Below are 20519 nucleotides of genomic sequence, written 5' to 3' on the forward strand. Positions count from 1 at the left end.
CAAGTTACCATCAAATGGATCATCCTAAACATTGCTAAACATTTAAAACAAAAGATGGAGACAATACATTTTTATAAGAAACAATATATTTTATTTTTCTTCCAACACCACAGCCCTGGCAAGTGGTTCTGTACCAAATTTCACGGAGTACACATAATAGTTTAAGATGGGGAGAAGAAGAAAAAAAGTCACAAATAAAACCTGGATTTTTATATTTGTTTTCCACTCCCACAAAAAAAGTCACTTGGGGTTTATTATAAATGATAACAATAACAAAGGATAAAAATGATACTACTGCATGTTATCGTGCCACAACATGAAACAGGAACATAATCCAATATCCCACTGTCAACGCGGGACAATGCTTTAAAATGAGGTGCATCATTTGTCTACTTCCATCCCAATGTAGGAGAGTCGCAGAGGTACCAAAGGACAAATGCCTTTTAGAAATTTCCACAGTCCATTGTTGCTCATCCAATGTAAAGAGCATTGAAAATTCTTACTTGACTCAATAATTGCCTTTTTGTGCTTTTTTTGTTAATACTTTTCTGTCAGAGAGGTTGTAATTTGGTTTAATATATACCAGAGTCGCAAAAAAACAAAACGAAAATAGTGTCTAACAAACATGAACACGTAAACCCACGCAAACAGTACTGATGCTTTGTGAATCATGGTGCTCACCTCCCTCAAACACGAAGTCACAGTTGAAATCCCTTTTACAATGTAGTACAGTACACAATGAGAAAAAAGTTCTGAAGGAATAGTCCATGAAGTAAACATAAACGGTTAGGTGCAACTTGCAATCAACTGCGATCCATATAATACGGTTGCAGCTTTCAGAAGTGGGAGCTAAATATGCTACCCAGGTTCACTAAAAATGAATAAAAACCTAAAAACCACTGACCTAGCAATGCAAATTCCATTCTGAAGAATTTCATACATTCTGGACTTCTCAAGCTTAATGCTCAACTTTTTTTTGTATAAACAAGTAACAGTTTGGCTTTGCACATGCACAGAAATCCCAGTGTTTTTCAAACATCTCTGTATGTGTCAGAGCCAGGACAACTCTTCCAATTCAAATTTGCCTGTTTGCAAGTGTCCCATCCTAGCAGCTAAAACATCATATTCCCCGGGTTGCCAGGTCCTTGATTGAATCCCATGCCTAAATCAGCAGCCATACCTCTAGGCCTCATTTGGGGTGGCATCATCATATTCTGCTGAGGCCCAACCATACCTTGTAGAGACATCATCATGCTATGCTGAGGAGACCCTACAGGGCCTGGATGGCTGTATAGATTTCCAGGAACCCTTTCCTTCCCTTGAATCATAACTGCATTCGGGTTGTTCATCATGTTGGCCTGTGCTGGCATAACACCTTGTGGTGGAGACATAATTCGGTGCTGAGGCCCCATCATGCCTTGGTGCATAAAACCAGGTGGCCTCATAGGATTGTGACCCTGCATGGAGCCAGGATTGTTCATGGCCATTTCTTGCACTATTACATTGTGTCCTGCCACATTGGACATCGGTAGTCCCATTCTGCCTGGATTCGGTTCTCCCATCAATCCTTGCATGTGTGAAAAACCAGGATTTGGAACTTGCAGCTGCTTGCGAACCTGAGCATCACCACGGGGAAAATACTGCAGTGTCTGGCTCGGCTTCTCCGATGGAATGATCCGGGAGAGGTCAAACTCAGGAATTCCAGACGCACTGGGACGAATGACATCCTGCAAGTCCGGGTCATTGTACACTGAAGGCATACTATTTCCCATAGCAGTGAAAGAGTCTGGGATACCTGGTGGCACCGGTTTACAAAGGCCTTGGTCTGGAGAAGGTTGAGTAAGATTGCCAGGACGGCCAATTGGTCCTCCTTCCCCATGAAAAACCATTCCAGGTGGGAAACCGCCTTGTGGGCCTGGACCATGTGGTGGTGACTGCACATTTGGGAACACTTGCTGCCCAGGAGGAAAACCCATGCGTCCTTGGTGCATCATCTGTGGATTGTTCAGTGAAGGGTCTTGGGTACTGTGCGGCATCATGGGGCCATGTGATATCATGCTGGGCCCCAAATGGCCATGTGGTGGAATGTTAGGTCCCATTGGATTTGGAGAAGACATATGGTTGGGCAGGTTATGAGAAAGAGGTTGTCCCCCAAGAACATTCATTCCCATTGGACTTAAAGATGGAATCTGTCCAGCTGAATTGGGGCCTGATATTCGAATTTGGTTTGGATGGACAACACCTGTAAGCAAAAACAAAACAGATCTTTAGCATTCATGCTATTCTCAAAATGTGCTTTTCCCAGTCAATGAAATCAGAAAGATGAGTTAAGATCTCAATCATCCCTTAAAAAAAACTATCTGAACAATATTTAAAAAGATCTTGGTGCATTTCAGCCATTTGATCACAGTTTGAGCTTTGATTAATTACCTTTACTGAAATGTTGATAGCTATTTTGTAGATATTGCTCTACAAAATACCACTTGGGTCGAAAAAGGACAACAGTCATACCGACATCTCAAAGAAACACATAATGTGAAAGGTCTCAAAAATAATAGATGGAAAGCACAACAGATTACATGCTCCAAAATACAAACAAAATCAAGAGTATCAGAAAAAATGTTTCCCTGAAACATTTCAAACTGAAGCTTAGAAAGAGAATTACAAGTTCTTACCTGAGGAAATGATTTGATATTTTTGGAGAAATGTTACAATTTTGAAAGTTATCAAAACATAAACGTATCCGATTTCCTCATGCTAAAATCATTCAGTGCCCATTGGTAATTTGATGGAACATTATGAACGCACATCACCCAATTCCATAACCTTACCATCAAGCGACAATAACTTCCTATGTCCAAATGAAGTTACACAAATCTACGCTATCAATGACCCCAACTATAGCATGAAAATATCAAGAAGGAATATGAAAAGAATTCTCTAAAATGAGTACTTTTTCTGTCTAGGCAACTGAAGTGATGAACATGAGCTCTGTTGAATGAAATGAGAGCTCACAAGCATTGTGTTCATTCCACTTTGGAATACAGTTCATGCACAATTCACTTTGGTCTCATCTTCATAAAGTTATTATTCTTATCCATACATTTTTCACTTATCTTTTTTACTCAAATTTGAGATACATACTCATATTTCCCAGTGGAAAGCAATACTGTATTGCTAAGTGACTTTTTTTAATTATCAAATTAGGGTGGATCTGATTAATTGCTATTGATGTTTGCAGATATTTTGCTTCCCTCACCTCTTCTGAAAGTATTTCCCCCTTAATAATAATAATAATAATAATCCTTGCATTTGATATAGCGCTTTTCACGTCGGGAGGACGTCCCAAAGCGCTTCACAGAATATACTGTAAAGTGAATTGACTGTATATTTGTGGGCGAACGCGGCAGCCAATTGCGCACAGCAATGTCCCACAAACAGTCGTAGATTGAAAATGACCAATTTATTATTGTTTGGGGTTTTGGAGGGATTATTATTAGGCGTGTGGAGTAAGGAAACTTGCCCAAGGTTTCGCCCTGCCTGGAATTGAACCCAGGTGTCTTGCTTGCAAAGCAAGTGCTCTAACCACTGAGCTACAGGACTCCCTTCTCCCCACAGTATTGGGTTGCTCAGTGGAGGGTATTCAATTGATGGAATGCAAACTTATTCCATACAACGTCGCCAAGTGACCAATATTGATGTGCAAACCCACTCAGTGTTGGCAGGTTATTTGGACAGGGGAATCAAGTGACAATCTGATTTTGTTTTCATCTGACAACACACAACACATACATCAGAGAGTCCTGAACCCTGGGCGATTTTTTCCACTCTTGAGGAAGTGTAGGCTAACTGTAGCAATCATGCTATTACCTCGAATGAGATTAGCTAACTCAGCATAGCACAGATTGAAGCTGGGATCCACTGAGCCTATATGACTCGGCTCCTCCCAATAACTACGAGGAGAGCAAATGTCCTGGTTTTAATGCATATTTTTAAAAAGGTTGTAATACCACTATGTGCCTGGTTGTGGCACTGATGAACAATTGAACTTCACCACTGTGAACAAGACCACCAGCAGGAGTTTCACAGAGTTCTTATGCCAGTACAATTGTGTTTTGCTTTACATTCACACCATTTTCGTGATATTTTCATCAAACCCAAATAAACAAACTAATATGCAGGCCCGCAAATTGTACAAACTACAATAATTACAATTTGTAGTATGAAAGTTTAACACTGTTTACATTTACTTTGGCCCTCAATTGATAATAAGTGTCTCAAATGCAACATTCATAATGGGATTTGCAATTGGAGTCTTTATTGGTAACTGGAAGTGCATCGTAGTGACTGTAGATGTAAATCACATCAGTGAAGTTTGGTCAGTGTGAAACAATTCCAGTGAACATGTTAACACTGATATGCAGCTATTCAAGGCATAGCTATTCAAGAACTTATTTACGTCTCTGAAGTCAGCACCTCAGACTATAATGTTGTTTTGTCCAGGGAAAGTAGTTGTGTGATTTTTTTATGAAAGCCTTTCATAAAATTATTCTTAAATAAAACACATCATTTTATTTTATTGAAGATGCACCAATAAAACATTTGTGGTTAGTTTGTAGTTTTTCTAAAGAAAAAATACAAACTAACATTTTCACTGAAGTAACTTGTATGTTTGTGTGTAGCAGGAGGGAGAGACATATTATTTATATATTTGTAAATCTGGAGACATTTCATTATTTTGCTTCTTGTGATATTTTCAGTGTGAATTACCTCATGAATCACTGCACATAAAAGGGTCTAATTTGCAATACACAAAAGAATTTTCGATGCACAAAAGAATAATAAATTCTTTGGATGCGTCTATGGCTGACTCAAGATGTTAATCTCAGTTTTTCTTCAAGACATATTCTTCTGTAAATGTAATCAACAATTGGAGGATCAGCCACAGAACATCCAGAAGAGCCTGAGATAAATTGGTCCACGATATGCCCGTAACACAAATAAAATAGCTCTACCTTTCTCAGTCAGCCCACATCCATTAAAGTAACAACTGAAGGATGCATTCCACATGAACTTGTGCATGAATTAAATAATTAGAAGATGGTGTATACCACTTATTTACGTCTGAAGTCAGCACATCAGACTATAATGTTGTTTTGTGCAGTGAAAGTAGTTATGTGAAAATGTTGCCATAATGGTACCAGCGAATTGAACCATGGCTTAAATCCTATTTATGTGATAGGCCATTAAGATTCAGAATAAAGAGGGCTTACAATCCAACAGCCCATTGTGCTCATGATTTCAAAATCTCCTCTAGAAATTGGGAACTACACTGTGCTTAAGATGAGGGCACAAAGGAAAAAGCCTGTTTCAGCTGTCAGATTAGCTCGATGGCTTAGAAGAACATTTTCATAAGCTTGCTGTACATTGTTGCAGCATCTCTGAGGTTGTGAGGTTTCACTTATACAGGGTCCTGAGCATTCATAATTGCAGAAAAACTGTGGGGAAAAGAATATGGCTGATTGTGGATTTAAGTAGAATTTCAGAAGTTTAAAAACAACATTTCTTTCTACACTGTGCACAGAAAGCATGCTCACGCATTGTTATCACAACATGATCAAGCTAGACAATGGTTAATGGTGAGGAAGAGGAGTGCAATAATCCAACTGTTTTGCCTGAGGTTTATGTTCATGACCTGAAGTGTTTACATATAAGCTTGATCAACCAATGCACAAATGGCACTGTAAATTTATAGCTCAATAATCTTCCCTTCCTTCTCCCATAGTATTTCAACAACGATAGCATTTACTGCCATTCCTGGATGATTGTTGAATATTAATTATGGTACGCAGAGTAAATATTCCAAAGAAATGAAAAAATGAGAACTTCCCTCTAAAACAAATCAAATTTTAACTGAAGCCACATCTTAGGAAAGTTAGTTTGCTGACGAGCATACAGGACTACCCCTAGGTAATGCCATGGTGCAGATTTTAAAGAAAAACACCACATTATAACAGGTCCACAGAAAAAATATTAACCACCTCTCCATCCTCTGGGTTGTCAGACGCAGGAAGTAACACTGAAATCACTTCCTGCATGTTGCACATGCACACTATGCATCGGAAGCACTGCCAATGTCACTTATTTTTCTAAGGGATGTCAGTAGCATTTCACTTCCTGCATGCATCACGTATACGTACAACTTGCAGAAAGTGATGGCAATAACAACCTTGTAGTGTGGGAAGCCAGGTAGTCCTAAAGTCAGGTATACCACACTTCTAGTTCAGTAGACCTGTGCGATAAGTAAAACTCGAGTCCCAATGAAGCATGTTCTAACGGGGTCTCCGTGCTTCAGGAAGACTGATGAATATTCACCTGGGATGTGATTGATGGACTGAAGATTTGGTGACCGTACAGGTGGCGAGTCATCGTCTGAGCTGGCAACAGTCTTGATTGCATCATGGTAGAGTGGTGTGGAACTGGGCATAGCAAATTTCGACATCCGGGACATCATGATGGATAAGGGATTCTGGGAAAGGCTTGGTTCAGGGGGCACCGAATAAGGACTGCTGGATGGAAGACTTGAGGATAGATTCATAGAACTCGATTGCACTGAAGCAGGAACACCTGGAAACAAGAGAACTTAAATGAACACTGGAATGTTACAATCACAGTCCAATTTGGAAAGCTCAACTAATCGAGAGAAAAAAGACATTGGTTTGAAAATGCGGGATTCACAAACCAGAAATTCCTCTTCCTCATAGAGACATAAGGTTTGGGACTGAAATTGCAGAATTCTTTATGGAATTCACTGAAAACCCCCACAGCATTTTGCTTTCTGGCATTCTTAGTCTAGGTTACACTTTGGGTGAAACATTAAACTGAGGTACCTGTGCCTGTTCAGTGACCATTACATTTTCCATGACAATAATGAAAATGAGAAGGGAGTCTTTCACTGGACATTTACTTCATGACTGTTTGTGAGACACTGCTGAGCACAATTTGGCTGCTTTGCTCACCTGCATGTTTGCAGTCACTACCCAACACAAAAAACACTGTGAAATGTTTTGCGATGTTTTGATGTGATAATGCACTTTATGAATCACAAGGATTATTACATATTCTGACATTTTGTCATACTTTTCAGGCTTAGAAAGGACCCGAACACAAAACTGAAACTTCAGGTTTGCAAATATTACATATTCAATCTCACTGTCTGCAAGCCACTATCAAATAATGTGTCATATTATTCTGGTACTTCAGTTAAATATTAAGTTAATTATTAATAGTTAGCTATTTACAAGCTTATAGTTGGCTGGAATTTCAGTGGGGACTCATTACAGGTAACTGGCCAAGACCTGGTTTTGTGCCAACAGTATTTTTATATAGCATTGATTCACAGCAACCTAGATGCTGCAACCCACACAGCCAAAACTCTCATTAACACTTTTGTCACATACAGACTTGATTTCTCTAACTCTCTTTTCACTGGCCCAGATTATTCAGAACTCCATAGCCCAATGGCGGCCATTCTTTTCGGTCCGCCAACAAAATAAATGTCCTTGATTGAATATTTCCTTGATTAATGCCATCAATCAAGAAATATTCAATCCATAAAAACCTGGAAAAAAAAATCTTCTGGCCGCACACCCTCTCAATCTACTTTCAAAATCCTTCTAAAAAAATATATACTTCTTTGACTGTGCCTTCTGTCATCTCCCTCTGAATCCCCCACCCCAAATCTCCTACCCTGCTCAGGCAGGCTTCCATTCCATCTCTGTGAAGTGTTTTGAGACATTATCCTACATGAATGCCACGTCATTAAGTGCAAGTCATGTATGGAAAATTTAATTTTTTTCCTAGAAGAATTATCACAAGCTCATAAACCTAAAATCAGACGTTCCACAAAAGATACATATACTTGCAAAGAAAGCAGAAGTTAGTCAGTCCTAAACTAGTAAATCCCAGTATAAATTCTCAAGCCACTTCAAGGGTATATTGGGCCATTCTTATGACATAGAAGAAAGAAGTTCCATTCAGTCTCTCATCAACCATTCTTTATTCCATAACATTTCAAAATACTGGAAAGAAAATGTTTTGCGTTTGATTTATTGTTTGACCCAGTAACTGCAATTTTTTTCCAATTCAGTAACTGCAGTTTTTTTCCCCTAAGGAAAAGCTATGAATGTACTATAACCATCAGCCAGTCAGATCCATTGACCCATAGGAAACTGTTAATGTTATAGACTGGAAAGCCATATGATTTGTATATCTAAACTTCCAAAAGGCGTTCGACAAAGTACCACATGAAAGACTCCTGCACAAACTGTGGTCACGGGGTATCAAGGCCAAGACTTGGTCGTGGATTCAGAATTTGCTGAAGGGAAGGAAGCATAGAAGCTTTGTTAGGGGAGCTCGGTCAAACTGGGGAGAAGTGCTAAGTGAGATGCCTCAGGGGTCTCTACTGGGACCCTTCTGTTCCTCATATCTATTAATTATTAATGACCTGGATTTACAGACCCAGTGTAAGATAGTTCAATTTGCACATGACACCAAGTTGGGGGAACTGTGGAATCAGATGATGTAGCAAAGGTCCTACAAAGTCCAACAAAGAGAGTTTTGATAGGGATGATAACTGAACAGACAGTCAGATTTATTTACTTTCCACATAGAATGTATGAAATACACCACAGAATTAGGTGATGGATGCAAATAGTGTCAGCAAATTCAAGAGAGGTTTAGAATAGCTCCTGTATTTCATGACGGAATTGATTGAAAGATATGAAAACCAGAATCTAAGTGTATCTTAAAAACATTTTCTACGAATTGGTAATAAAACACAATTGTTTCTCTTCAGCTGACAACAATTATGGTAGCAAGCAGTAACATGAAATCTGTAAGAAACCGGAAATGTCAAGATGAAGTAAAACCACAAAGTTCTTTCTCAGACCCTGAACATTCCCCTGTTCCTATTTCCATGGTCCCAAAGTAGTCCATGGATTATTTGATCATCTGCATCTATAATTTTGACCTTCAATTCAGTTCCTATCTATAAATTCACCCAGGCTGTTTTGCATATCAATTTTTAAATTGTCACAGCTACAGTCAAACAAATGAAGAAATCATTGTTAAAATGAAGAAAGAACTTTTGACAGATAAGTGTATTGAGCAGTAATCTAAGATTAGAAATAAAACTGGCCTGAGACATGAGAAAAGTAATTTTGTTTATAAATCTCTGACTTGGAATTCTTGAAAATTGAAAAATTGAATCAATTGAAGATCAATTGGAAATTAATGTTTGTTAATTCAGTCACTAGCTCAAAGCATTCCAACATATTTGCAAAACATGAGGTATTGCCTCTAAAATCACAATGATAATCTATAGGGCATGAACTCATCTATGCTCTTTAGATGAATATTGATAACATTCAATAATATTTTCGTAAGTTTTTTTTCCCTTCTGAACATTAAGAGACGCGACACAGAAGCAAATTCTGTACCTGTGTAACATTCACAAGCACACATAAAAATGCACTCCATGAGAATGAGCACCTTAAATGAGGTTGGTTAACTCACATGCCACAAGGAAGCCTTCTTATCTGTGGAGCTCAATGCCACAACATAAAACTTTTAGACACAGAGTCAAAGGCATCGTTAAGCTTACCCTTATAATCCTCATTTAGATTTCTGTTTTCCCAGTACATTTTGTATTACCACTTGTCAACAATAAGTATTTGCTCAATTATGGTGGCCAAAGTCTTGACCCTTTTCCCATCAAATCAAGGTTGAAGAATCTCAATTGCTGTTTTTATGTTTTAAGTCAACTACCCAATACATTTATTTTACTGCATGCACCAGAGTTGATATCCTGCTCGCTCTTCCATATCCCACACAGCACTGAAAGTAATCCCCTGGTTAAACTTGCCCACCATACCTTTATATTCTTTTAGTTCTTCCGACCTTCTGTCCACGTTATCATTTGGTCTCATATGTAATGCTCCAACTGGTTCAACCCCCTCTCCCTCGTCAGCCCTCATTTCTAGATCCCTTGCCCTTGGGCCTGGAAAAAATAAAAGCCCCATTAATATTATTCTCCCTCCATAATCCACTATCCAGATAGCTCCCCATTGAGTCCCCTGTAACAATGGTTCTGATAGTCCTATCCAGTTCTCCCATCACCTATACATTCTATCCCCAAACATCAACACCTCAGTTTCACTTACCTCCTATCATTTTGTGCTTCATTTCTACCCTGTCTTTCAAAAGTTTTGACATATCAAAGTTCTTTTTTTGTATATAGTGCCTTTGGTTCCAGACAATAAACCGTTGCTATTTGCTTTTGTGGTAGATTTTCTGTAAAACACCATTGCTTCAGACTTAGAGGCAGACCCTGATAACTGGAAACTGATACAGTGGATACCTTATGGTAGCAAAGTCAACCTTCCACCTGAATGAGTATCACTCTGGATAGAAATAGAAAGAAAACGTCCAAGTGAGAAAATGGATCAAAAACCAATGTGTGGCTAGAAGGATGATTCTTTTTGCAACCTTGCATCAATAACAGCAACAAAAACAACAACAACCTGCATTTATAAAGCGCCTTTCATCTCAGAGCACTTAAATCAGAGGTCGAAACAAAGGAGGAAAAGGAGCTTCAACATTCTAATTGCTAACAGAGGTGCGTGTGTTGTGTCAGAGATTTGCTTTGTTACACTACTCAACGTAACAAGATGCAACTTGTTACCTACCAGTGGAGTTGTAGCATACCGTTTTGGATGTCCGAACAGGAACTCTCTCCTTTATGGAAATAATGGGATACCAGGAACATTAATACCAAATCTTTACTGCTAAAACTTCACAAAGGACAATGTGCCTTATTATCATTTCCCAGTTGAGTTTCACAAATATTGATGAGTCCAGGTTACTGGAGGATCTGACCAGTCAAAGAGCTAAAAATATATAACTGGAGAGACTCAATTCCTTACAACCATAACTGACAGAAGGTTGTTGCAACCTGTCACCTATTAAACCCATAGGTAACTCAAAGGTTTGATGCAGGTTTTTGCTAATATGTCACATGCATGAGTGAAAGATGTCAGCTGCTTCCTGGTTTCCAGGCAGAACCTACATTTGTTGATGCTGCTGTTCTGGAAATATTCCATTTGGGACTAGTTACTCACAAGGTGCTCAAATTGCCCAAGTTTCAGGATTAACTGCTACTCAGCTCCCAAAGCTTTGGAAGCTTCGGATGAGCTAGACATCGAGGATGGATACAACCTGCACAATTTCAGCTGAATGTAGTGGGTTAGCCTAAGTTTCTGCGATACTGTGTCTTAGAACCAGCTATCTTTGTGCATGAGAATAAAGAATTGATAATATCAGAACCACATCTGTGTTCTGAAAGCTGTGTTCTCCAATGTTTTCGGAAAGAGCTCTTACTAAAGTTTAATTTTTTGGGCTGTTTTGGAATCAGAAATGCAGTATTGTGAATTTGCTACCAAGTTCACTTTTAATGGGGGTGATGGGCTAAATCCCAAATTCTGGCAAATATCCTTTTCGTGGTGACGATTGGTTTCTGACATTTTCTTGGACATTTCTTTTATTGCAGCTGATAAACGGCTGAAAAGCAAAACACCAGCTACGATCGTGACTTCTGGTCTGTGACCTGATGTATTCTTGTGCCCATACCTGATCAACAGATGAGGCAAGGCAGCAAAATATAGTTAGCTACAATATATATATAGTTCAATACAGTGTAGTCTTTAGTATTTAAATTATTTAACTGTCTCCAATCTTTCATGTGAGGGTGGCTTATGTACAAAATAAGTTTTTAATGTCTTTTGTTTTTATATTAGGACTTCTAGGATAGCATGATGTGCGTATGCACTAATCTCAGTGACTGACACTATTGCTAAACAAACAGGCACCAAGTTATGAAGCACCTGGTCACAATAGCTTTTTATTTTTTATTATTGAGAAACCTAGGTGAATGGCTGAGGCATAGAATATGGTTCAGCACCAAGGTTACAAAGATTGGAGAGAAAGAGATAAATTAAGAAAATTAGGTGAAACCAAACTTAATTTTGAAATTCTCTAGATTGTATAAGCAATGGAAGAGATTTATCTTGAACCTTTGATTTAAATAGTGATATGGGATCTTTAACATCCACCTGAACAACTTTAAGTACCATGGTTAAAAAGGGAGTTTCTCCAATGTCCTGATCAACAAATCTCCAAATAAAATGCTTCAGTCACTTCATGACTGTTTGTGAGTAAATATTTAATAATATTTAATAATATTTGTGAGCAAACATTAAAAATAAAGATGTATTTATTATTAAATATTTTATTTATTATTAAATATTTTTGCTTGTGAGCAAATATTTAATAAGAATTAATAATACTTGTGAGCAAATTGGCTGCTACTTTTCACAATGAAATGTAGTCACTACAGAATTACTTTATAGAAACCTTGTGACGCTCTTCAAGACATAGTTTGGCATTCCAGGTAAAAGGATTATTATTATAACCTATTTCAGCTGTTGATTACTCTCTCTCAGGTGATGGCACTAAAATGCAGATACAAGCCATAAAATGAGCACTGAAAATTACCTGTAATCAAACCTAAAATTCAATGTGTGTGCATCTCTCTAAAATCCTGGTCTGTCATGGTCTGTTCAGAGGCCAAGAAGAATATATAGAAGAATGAGCTGACAGGTGTACATAGAATGAAAAGCTTCACTGGTTTATAGGTTTGCCTTAATTTTAATGATGACAATTCTTTTCTGGGGCAGTTTATAACTCAAAGGAAGTGCAAAACTCACTAGCCAAACAATCTACACTGCTGACTGTTTTCTTCACTCTGTTGAGTAGAAATGAGAACGCTGAAGGATATAGTAATACTAAAGTATAAAAAGATCAGTGCACAATCCATCTGCACCTGAAACACTACTAATAAGTCCAAGATAATATTTTTCTAGGAATTTTCTTTTTAAAAAATAATATATGAAGTTCTTTCCCATTCATCAGGTTTTATTTAAATTTTTAATTTTTTTTTCTTTTTCCTCTTCTCTCTTCACCTGTGACTCCTTCACTCAAGTGATCCTGACAAACTACTGACCTCCACTTTGAGCTGCATTCAATAACCCAATCGTGAATAGGACATTTGGGACCAGTTTCTGTGCATGTCCCTATATATTCACCAAGAAAATATATATTCGCCAACAAAACAATCACTCCACTTCGCAGTATATCCTATAAAGTGCTTTGAGACATCCTCTGACATGAAAGGTGCTACAACATTTTTTTGTGTGTGGTCAGCTGGGTGTTAAGCACCCATCACCGTGCTTAAGAGTATCCAAGCCAAGCTGAGATTTCCATGCACATGAAAATCCCAGAGATAGATTATTAGAATGGAATGCGCATTCTCTCCCTGGAGGGTCGCACCCTGCTTACCTAATTCCGGAAATAATTAGTCGTAGGTTGGCAAGAGCCAACGCTTGGAGACCACAGCTTGTGCATTGGGGTACCCCTAGAGTATAACCAGCTAAAACTGCATGACTTACCATTGATATTACTGTCTGGCAGGCTTTCCCGCTGCTTATCCAGCTATGACCACCCTTACGGCTTTGGTTTGCAGGATTATCAGGAGCTGAGTGGGATGACTCCCTGACCCCAGTGACTAGTGTGCCCTCCCTGGTCCTTCCAATGAGCCAGACTGTCATCAGCAGTGCCCTGGAATACTGAGGACCCGCCTGGCTCAGAAACTGGATTACTGAGACAGTCACAGAGGACTAGTTTGATTCTGACATTCTGTTGCCAGGCATGTCATCTTGGTGCCAGTTCAACTCCAAGGAAACCCCATTTACTTCCTCCCGAAGGAGGATAGACATTGTGCTACAACAACAATAGAAACTTGCATTTACAAAGCACCTTCTTGTGGATAGCGTCTTAGAGCGCTTTATATCAGCGAGGCTTGATGTTCGAGCCAGAAAGGAGGGGAGGGTAATCAAAGGCACAGTCAAAGAGAAAAGTTTTCAGGTGTGATTTGTAGACAGGAAAAGAAGGGGCAGGGAAGGATTAAGGCAATAAGTTCCAGATATTCAGGGCATCGTGGCTGAAAACATTGTTGCCAATTGTGGAATCGATTGGAAGAGAAACATGCAGCAGACCCATGCCAGCTGAGCGAAGGTGGTGGTGGAATATGCAACAGATTGGAGAGGATGGGAAGTGCCAGGGCATGAAGAGATTTCAAAGTGAGAGTGAAGAAGTTGATCCGTTCTACAACAGGGAACCAGTAGAGCCTGGCAAGTAGTGGGGTGATGAGGGTACGGAGCCTGATACGGGTGAGGCAGTGGAATTGTGAAATATTTGGATCTCGTTAATGGTGGAGCTGGGAGGTCGGCTCGGAGTGCATTGGGAAAATAAAGTGGGAGGCGATAAAGCATTAATGAGATTTTTAGCAGCATTTGAAGCAAGATAGGGGTGAAAGTGGGCAATATGGCAGAGATGGATGAAGGCAGTCCTGATCGGGGGCCAGATGTAGATATACCAGATAGAAATGTATTTGGATGGACTATACCAAATATAAGGACTATTATTCGTGAAACCACTGCGTGCTTAAGATGCTTGCCCTTCCCTTGCATGACTTATTTGCATTTAATGAGGTGGCAAGATTCAAGCATGCAATTGAGTGGTTAGCAGAGGTTAGACCACAAGAAAAGTAAGTCAACAACAATAATGACTTGCATTTTTGCATTTGAACATATTCAAAGTGGCAAATTTGGTACTAAAATAGGCTATTAGAATTTTTGTTACATAATTACAATACAATACAAAATTACATTTCACTTTGGGAAGACGACCCAAGGCATTGGACAGATTTGTAAATGAAACGTCAACAAAGTCTATGAAATAATTTGCTTTGAAAGGATAAGCACAATAATAGTCTTACATTTTCCTATTGATTGAGATTTTTTAGGCTTACTTTTCAAGGTTCCATATGGTGTGATTAATGATAAATAATAATCCCTCCAAAACCAAAAACAATAATAAATTGGTCATTTCCAATCCACGACTGTCTGTGGGACAATGCTGTGCGCAATTGGCTGCTGCGTTCGCCCACAAATATATAGTCAATTCACTTTACAGTGTGTTCTGTGAAGCGCTTTGGGACGTCCTCCCGACGTGAAAAGCGCTATATCAAATGCTAGATTTTTTTTAATTGGCAACTTCCCCATTCATGAAGGAGAGAAAATAAAATTCATCCTTCATATACAAAGATAGCCATAGAGAGGTTATCTTGTATTTTTGCTCCAAAGTGGAAGTTCTGGCAATTGAAATTTCTGCCTAGTTCTCTCCTGAGTCGAGTGATACTCACAAGCTTGTGATACCATCTCATGATATCGGCACTAACTGGTGTCCACCATCAAGGCAGGAAGCTCACTTCTCTGGACCAGACTTAATTGTTTTCAAAACAAGGGACTATGATCATATGCATATCACTGACTCAAATAGGTCTGGCATAAACTTTGTGTGACAGGGACTATTAGATGAATGGAAACCTTACGTTTTTAGGTTTCCAGTCTAAACCTAGAGGCCATAAGATGTTCATAAACCAAAAGAGTATATTTTGAGCTGTAATAGCAGCCAGGTGGAACTTTATTACCTCCAGCAAAAGTAATAATAATCCTTGCATTTGATATAGCGCTTTTCACGTCGGGAGGACGTCCCATAGCACTTCACAGAACACACTGTAAAGTGAATTGACTGTATATTTGAGGGCGAAGGTGGCAGCCAATTGCGCACAGCAATGTCCCACAAACAAGTAAGGGTTGTGAATAAAAAAATACTGCTGTCAATATGTAATACTACAGAGGGTTTAAATAAATATCCTAACACCAAGAGTAAAAGAAAATCTGTTTGTAGTCTTGGCAATGTTCTTTTGAGTGCTTATCTCTTGACACCATCACTTTAAATGGAATATAAAATCTATAGAAACTACTTTTGGTGGATGTACTCATACCACATGGAAAAATTAGCCAACTTCCTCTTATAACAAGGAACTATCATTGTGATAGTCTCAGACCCACCAACTCCTGCACTAAACTGCTCTGGTGACTTGTAGTTTGGGAAGAAACTGGCCATGTCTTGAGCAGCTCCACCAAGTCCAGTAAGTCATGCTTCAGAGCCCAATCATTGGAGAATCTCATCCTTAATCTATGTTTACAAGTCTCAAATGTTTCCAATAATATTACCATCAGGAATAAATCCTTGAGGATGAAATTGCTGAATAAAGATGCTTTGGGTCAGGACAATCTGGAAAACACCTTCCTTTTAAGGACAGAATCTTGGCAATGTGTAAGTGAAAACTGTTTGGAATACCATTGGTTTGATACCCAAAAATTATGACACCTTCCTTTTAAGGACAGAATCTTGGCAATGTGTAAGTGAAAACTGTTTGGAATACCATTGGTTTGATACCCAAAAATTATGGTAAAGAGAAAACAAATACACAAAACAGCAGTTTGGAATCTCACAGAAACTGGACATGATTACTGCACAGGACAGATTTGCGTTAGACCACTGGTTATCAGCATAAACACCAGCAACTGCAAAGGTGCAAATATCAAAACAACAAATAAGCTATTGCCTTCTTCATAAAACTACACAGTCACTACATTTTACAGTAAATTGTATGAGGCGCTTTGAGATGTCCGCCTGATGTGAAAGGCGCTCTATCAAATGCAAAATTAATAGATAAGGCTATGAATAAATTAGGAATGATCAGTAAATACCTGATTCCATAGTCCCCATTAATCCAGGTGATGTTAAACTAAGAGAGAGCTTGTTGTTCTGCTGGATGCCTGGACTTTGTAGTGGAGGTTTGGGGGACGATGTCCATCCAGGAGATGGAGCTGGGAGAGATGGTGATTTGAGGTGGACAGGGGAAGCAGCTGCAGACCCAAGGATTGGGGGAGATTTGATGGATACTGCAGAGGCCTGACCGGATAACATGCCAGCGAGCTGAGACGGTGTTTGTGGAGACTTGAGATTAGTTGAGGGTGAACCGACCATTGGGGACTGCACCTGCCTAATTGTTGGCGACTTTAATGGATTCATCCCTGGAGAGTTCACCTGACTGGAAACATTCAAGTCTGATGGTTTACGGCCAAGATTGCGCTGAACAGGGGGTATTGCATTGAGAGAGCTCGGATTATTGGACGGATTTGGAGGTAGAGGTGGCATGTGACTGAGCCTAGAATTGCCTCCTGCATTAGTCCTTTGTTCAGACACAAATTGATCCCTTGGATTTCTCATTGCTCCTGGACCCTGAGGCATGCCAGGGAAAGATCGTGACACTATGAAGTCTGGTGGTTGATCACTGAACTGCGAGGGCAACATTTTCTGTTGTTTAGACATTATTTCTGCATTGTTTGATTGCCTCATCTTCATAACTTCATCTGGACTCATATTGTGAGGGTGGCTCACCACAGGCCCTTGTTTCTGCGATGCTGCCTGAGAGTTTGAGCTCATGCTCACATTCAAGTTCATGTTGACGTTCATATTCATGTTCATGCTAGCAGGTCCCATCCCCATTTCCAAGTCCCTGCCAGGCCCTGGTTGCAGCGGCATTCCTTTGGGACCCGAGAATTCCATTCTGGTGGGACTAGGAATGCCTTCTGCCTGTAATCTTGGAAAAATATTACCATTTGCAGGGTCCAAATGCCTCTGTGACTGAAACATTCTGTTCATGTCCATCCCTGACCTAACATTCTCCATCCCCATTCCAGGAGACATTCTTAGCTGTTTCTCAGCTAACTGATGCTGGAAGAGTTCGTCTTGCATGTTCTGAGGGTTTGGGAATCTCTCTCCTCGGCCTGGCCCACAGAAGAGGCCTTGTCCATGTGGAAAATTTCTACCATCTGGCATTTTTGGCATATCATCTGGCCAGTTAACACCTGGAATACCAGGTCTTGGAACTGGATTTGGACCACCAGGAGTGTCCATATCTGGATTCAACATTGCTGTAAAGCCAGGCATTCTCTGCATCGGGTTTCCTGGAACCCCTGGATGGGGTGCCATGCCTCTCGGATGCATAGAATTGGGAGGGTTCATTCCTTCAAAAGGTTCTGGCCCTCCAGGTCCCCATCCCTCTCCTGGGTTCATTTGATAAGGTGGTGGTGGCCCTCTAATCATACCTCTTGGACCATGCTGATGCATCATTATATCCTGAACAGTTCTGTGCTGCACAGCCTGCTCTTGTTTTCTCCGTTTCTCCTCATAAAACTCCTGCTGTAGCTTTAACCACGCAAGCTGCTCTGGCGTCATGTGCTCCATGTGCTCTTGTCCTGGCTGTGAGTTCATAACATTCTGCGGGGCCCCCATTTCATCAGGTGGGAAAGGCAGATCTCGATGACCTGGTGGCCCAAATGGTTGAACATCTGGCCGAGAACCAGGTGGCTTACCTATACTTTGCGACTGTGAAATCATTGCCTGCAGAGGTCCTTCAGGCTTTTTAGAAGAGGCATCCAGGGACCCAGGGTTCTGTTGGGGGCAACTATTTGGACCGGCTGAACTGTCATTTTCAGGAAACAGCATTCTTTGAATGTCGCGCAGTGTCTGCAGTGAACGCTCTCTGTGCTCCAATTGTTCCTGAGACAGACCCTCTGCATTTTCTCCCATATTCAGGATGCCATCTACAGTTGGTGGTTGTGTTGCACCTTTTGACTCGCTCTTTGTTTCAGCTGTTGCACTGCTAGCTGCTGGATAAGCATTTTGCGTTACTGGGGTCGATGATTGGTTTGTAGGTGCAGAGCTTCTACACGCATCATCAACAGATAATGCAGCAGAGCTTTGGGGACTACCGTCAGAATGTACTTTATTGTCTATGCCTGCATTCTCCTGACCAACTTGTTTGGATCCTTGACCTTGCTGGGATTGGTTCTGCTGCATCTTTGATGCCTGTTGATGGTTTTGCTCTTGCTTCTGCTGTGATGGAGATGATTGCTGAAGGTTTTGTGAAGAAATTCGATGAGCCGGTACTTGGTTGTTTTGCTGTAAAATGGCGTTTGCAGAAGTTAGCAGAGACAAAAGACATATCTAAAGCAAATAATCTACAATTATAGTTCCATTTGAAATACACCAGTATAAGGCATAACATTCTTCATAATCTTAGCCTATAAAATCATTTCATCTCCAAATTTAAGATCACGCAGAATTGTTGAATCTTAAAGTGAGTATCAAACACACGGTTTCATTTGGAAGCTATTTTTTGCAGTTCTTCAAAAAAGCTAATTCTCAAATTAAGAAAATGGATTTGATTAAATTGCATTGAAAATTTTTCCACAATTCTGTGTGGTCTCAAACCTTAAGACAAAATGGTTTCACAGTCTATGACTATGTATAATTTTGGGCCTACTTAGAACACTAATACAAGCAGACTTGGAGAGGGAGGTTGAGAAAGAACACACTTTAGCAGATATGCTTTATATAATGTCAGTATCCTGCTCATGTAATAAATTCATCACTTCAGATTGCTCCCACCTTGAGTAGTTTACAAGTGTTTGAGCTCCTTGCAAATATTAAGTATTTGTGCATGCAAAGGAGTAATGAAAGACTTTGATTATGCAACCAGATACTGCAGTCTGGGATCCAATGACAAGTAATTTCAATGTTTTTAATATGTTATGCACTGTCATTCAAGGATACAATCATTCAATTGAACAAATTAACTTAGAATCAATTCATCTTCATTCTTCTATATGCAGGGGACTTCAGATATTTTGTAATTAAATTTTTTTTGAATCATAAAAAAGAAATTAGTTTCGAGCTGATATCATGGCTATCTGATTGATGCTTGAATACATGTTTGGCATTCACTATGATGGGATCCAAAATTAAAGAGGTATTCATAGATACAAGAACATATTTCCCTTCGATCTTCAGTTGGAATGTTTGTTTTCTTTTCAGTAGACCAGTGCTTCCTAGAATACAAGTGCTCCCTTTAGAGAATTCATCATAAAATCTGAGACTTTCTACTTATAAAACCTTCATACCTCATCAGGTTTATGCTTTATTTTGTAAGAATCTTTTGAAAACTTGTTTTACTTAACTAGTTCATTGCAAAAAATAAATAAAAATAATAATAAATAAATTGGTCACTTCAATCCATGACTGTTTGTGGGACACTGCTATGCACAAATATACAATCAATTCACTTTACAGTGTATTCTGTGAAGCACTTTTGAGGCATGTCGAGGACATGATAATGTACTATATCAAATACAAGGATTATTATTATTATTTGTTTCTAGCTGTATGTTAAATAGTTAAATAGTTTTGTCTATTAATAAATACATTTTGGATTAATTGGCTAAGGCCCATGTCTGTTTGCATCTTTGATGTGAGACTGGGGTGTAGGTAGGGACCATGTACTAATCATGTTGTTAAGGATTATGGGGAACAAAATCAAAGTCTAGTCATTTTTCATGGTTCTTTGCACATAACAATTTCACCAG

At 39.4% G+C, this 20519-nt stretch overlaps 1 protein-coding gene across 2 annotated transcripts in view; it reads right to left on the bottom strand.

The window, feature by feature from the left end:
• Positions 1-228: 228 nt before the first annotated feature.
• The window catches only part of bcl9 (BCL9 transcription coactivator), a 243889-nt gene continuing 223598 nt past the window's right edge, over positions 229-20519 (bottom strand). Inside the window, exons 10-13 of one of the 2 annotated variants that reach the window (XM_007891804.1) lie at positions 16797-19056; positions 9935-10060; positions 6376-6627; positions 229-2242 (exon numbers count right to left, since the gene is read on the bottom strand). In XM_007891804.1, the coding sequence (XP_007889995.1) occupies positions 1113-2242; positions 6376-6627; positions 9935-10060; positions 16797-19056 (3768 nt within the window). In that variant the 3' untranslated portion in view covers positions 229-1112. The remainder of the gene's footprint in view (positions 2243-6375; positions 6628-9934; positions 10061-16796; positions 19057-20519) is intronic. The other variant, XM_007891807.1, reaches the window with a different exon arrangement.

The sequence above is a fragment of the Callorhinchus milii genome, unplaced genomic scaffold, assembly GCF_018977255.1.
Source record: "Callorhinchus milii isolate IMCB2004 unplaced genomic scaffold, IMCB_Cmil_1.0 Scaffold4, whole genome shotgun sequence".
Taxonomy (NCBI): Eukaryota; Metazoa; Chordata; class Chondrichthyes; order Chimaeriformes; family Callorhinchidae; genus Callorhinchus; species Callorhinchus milii.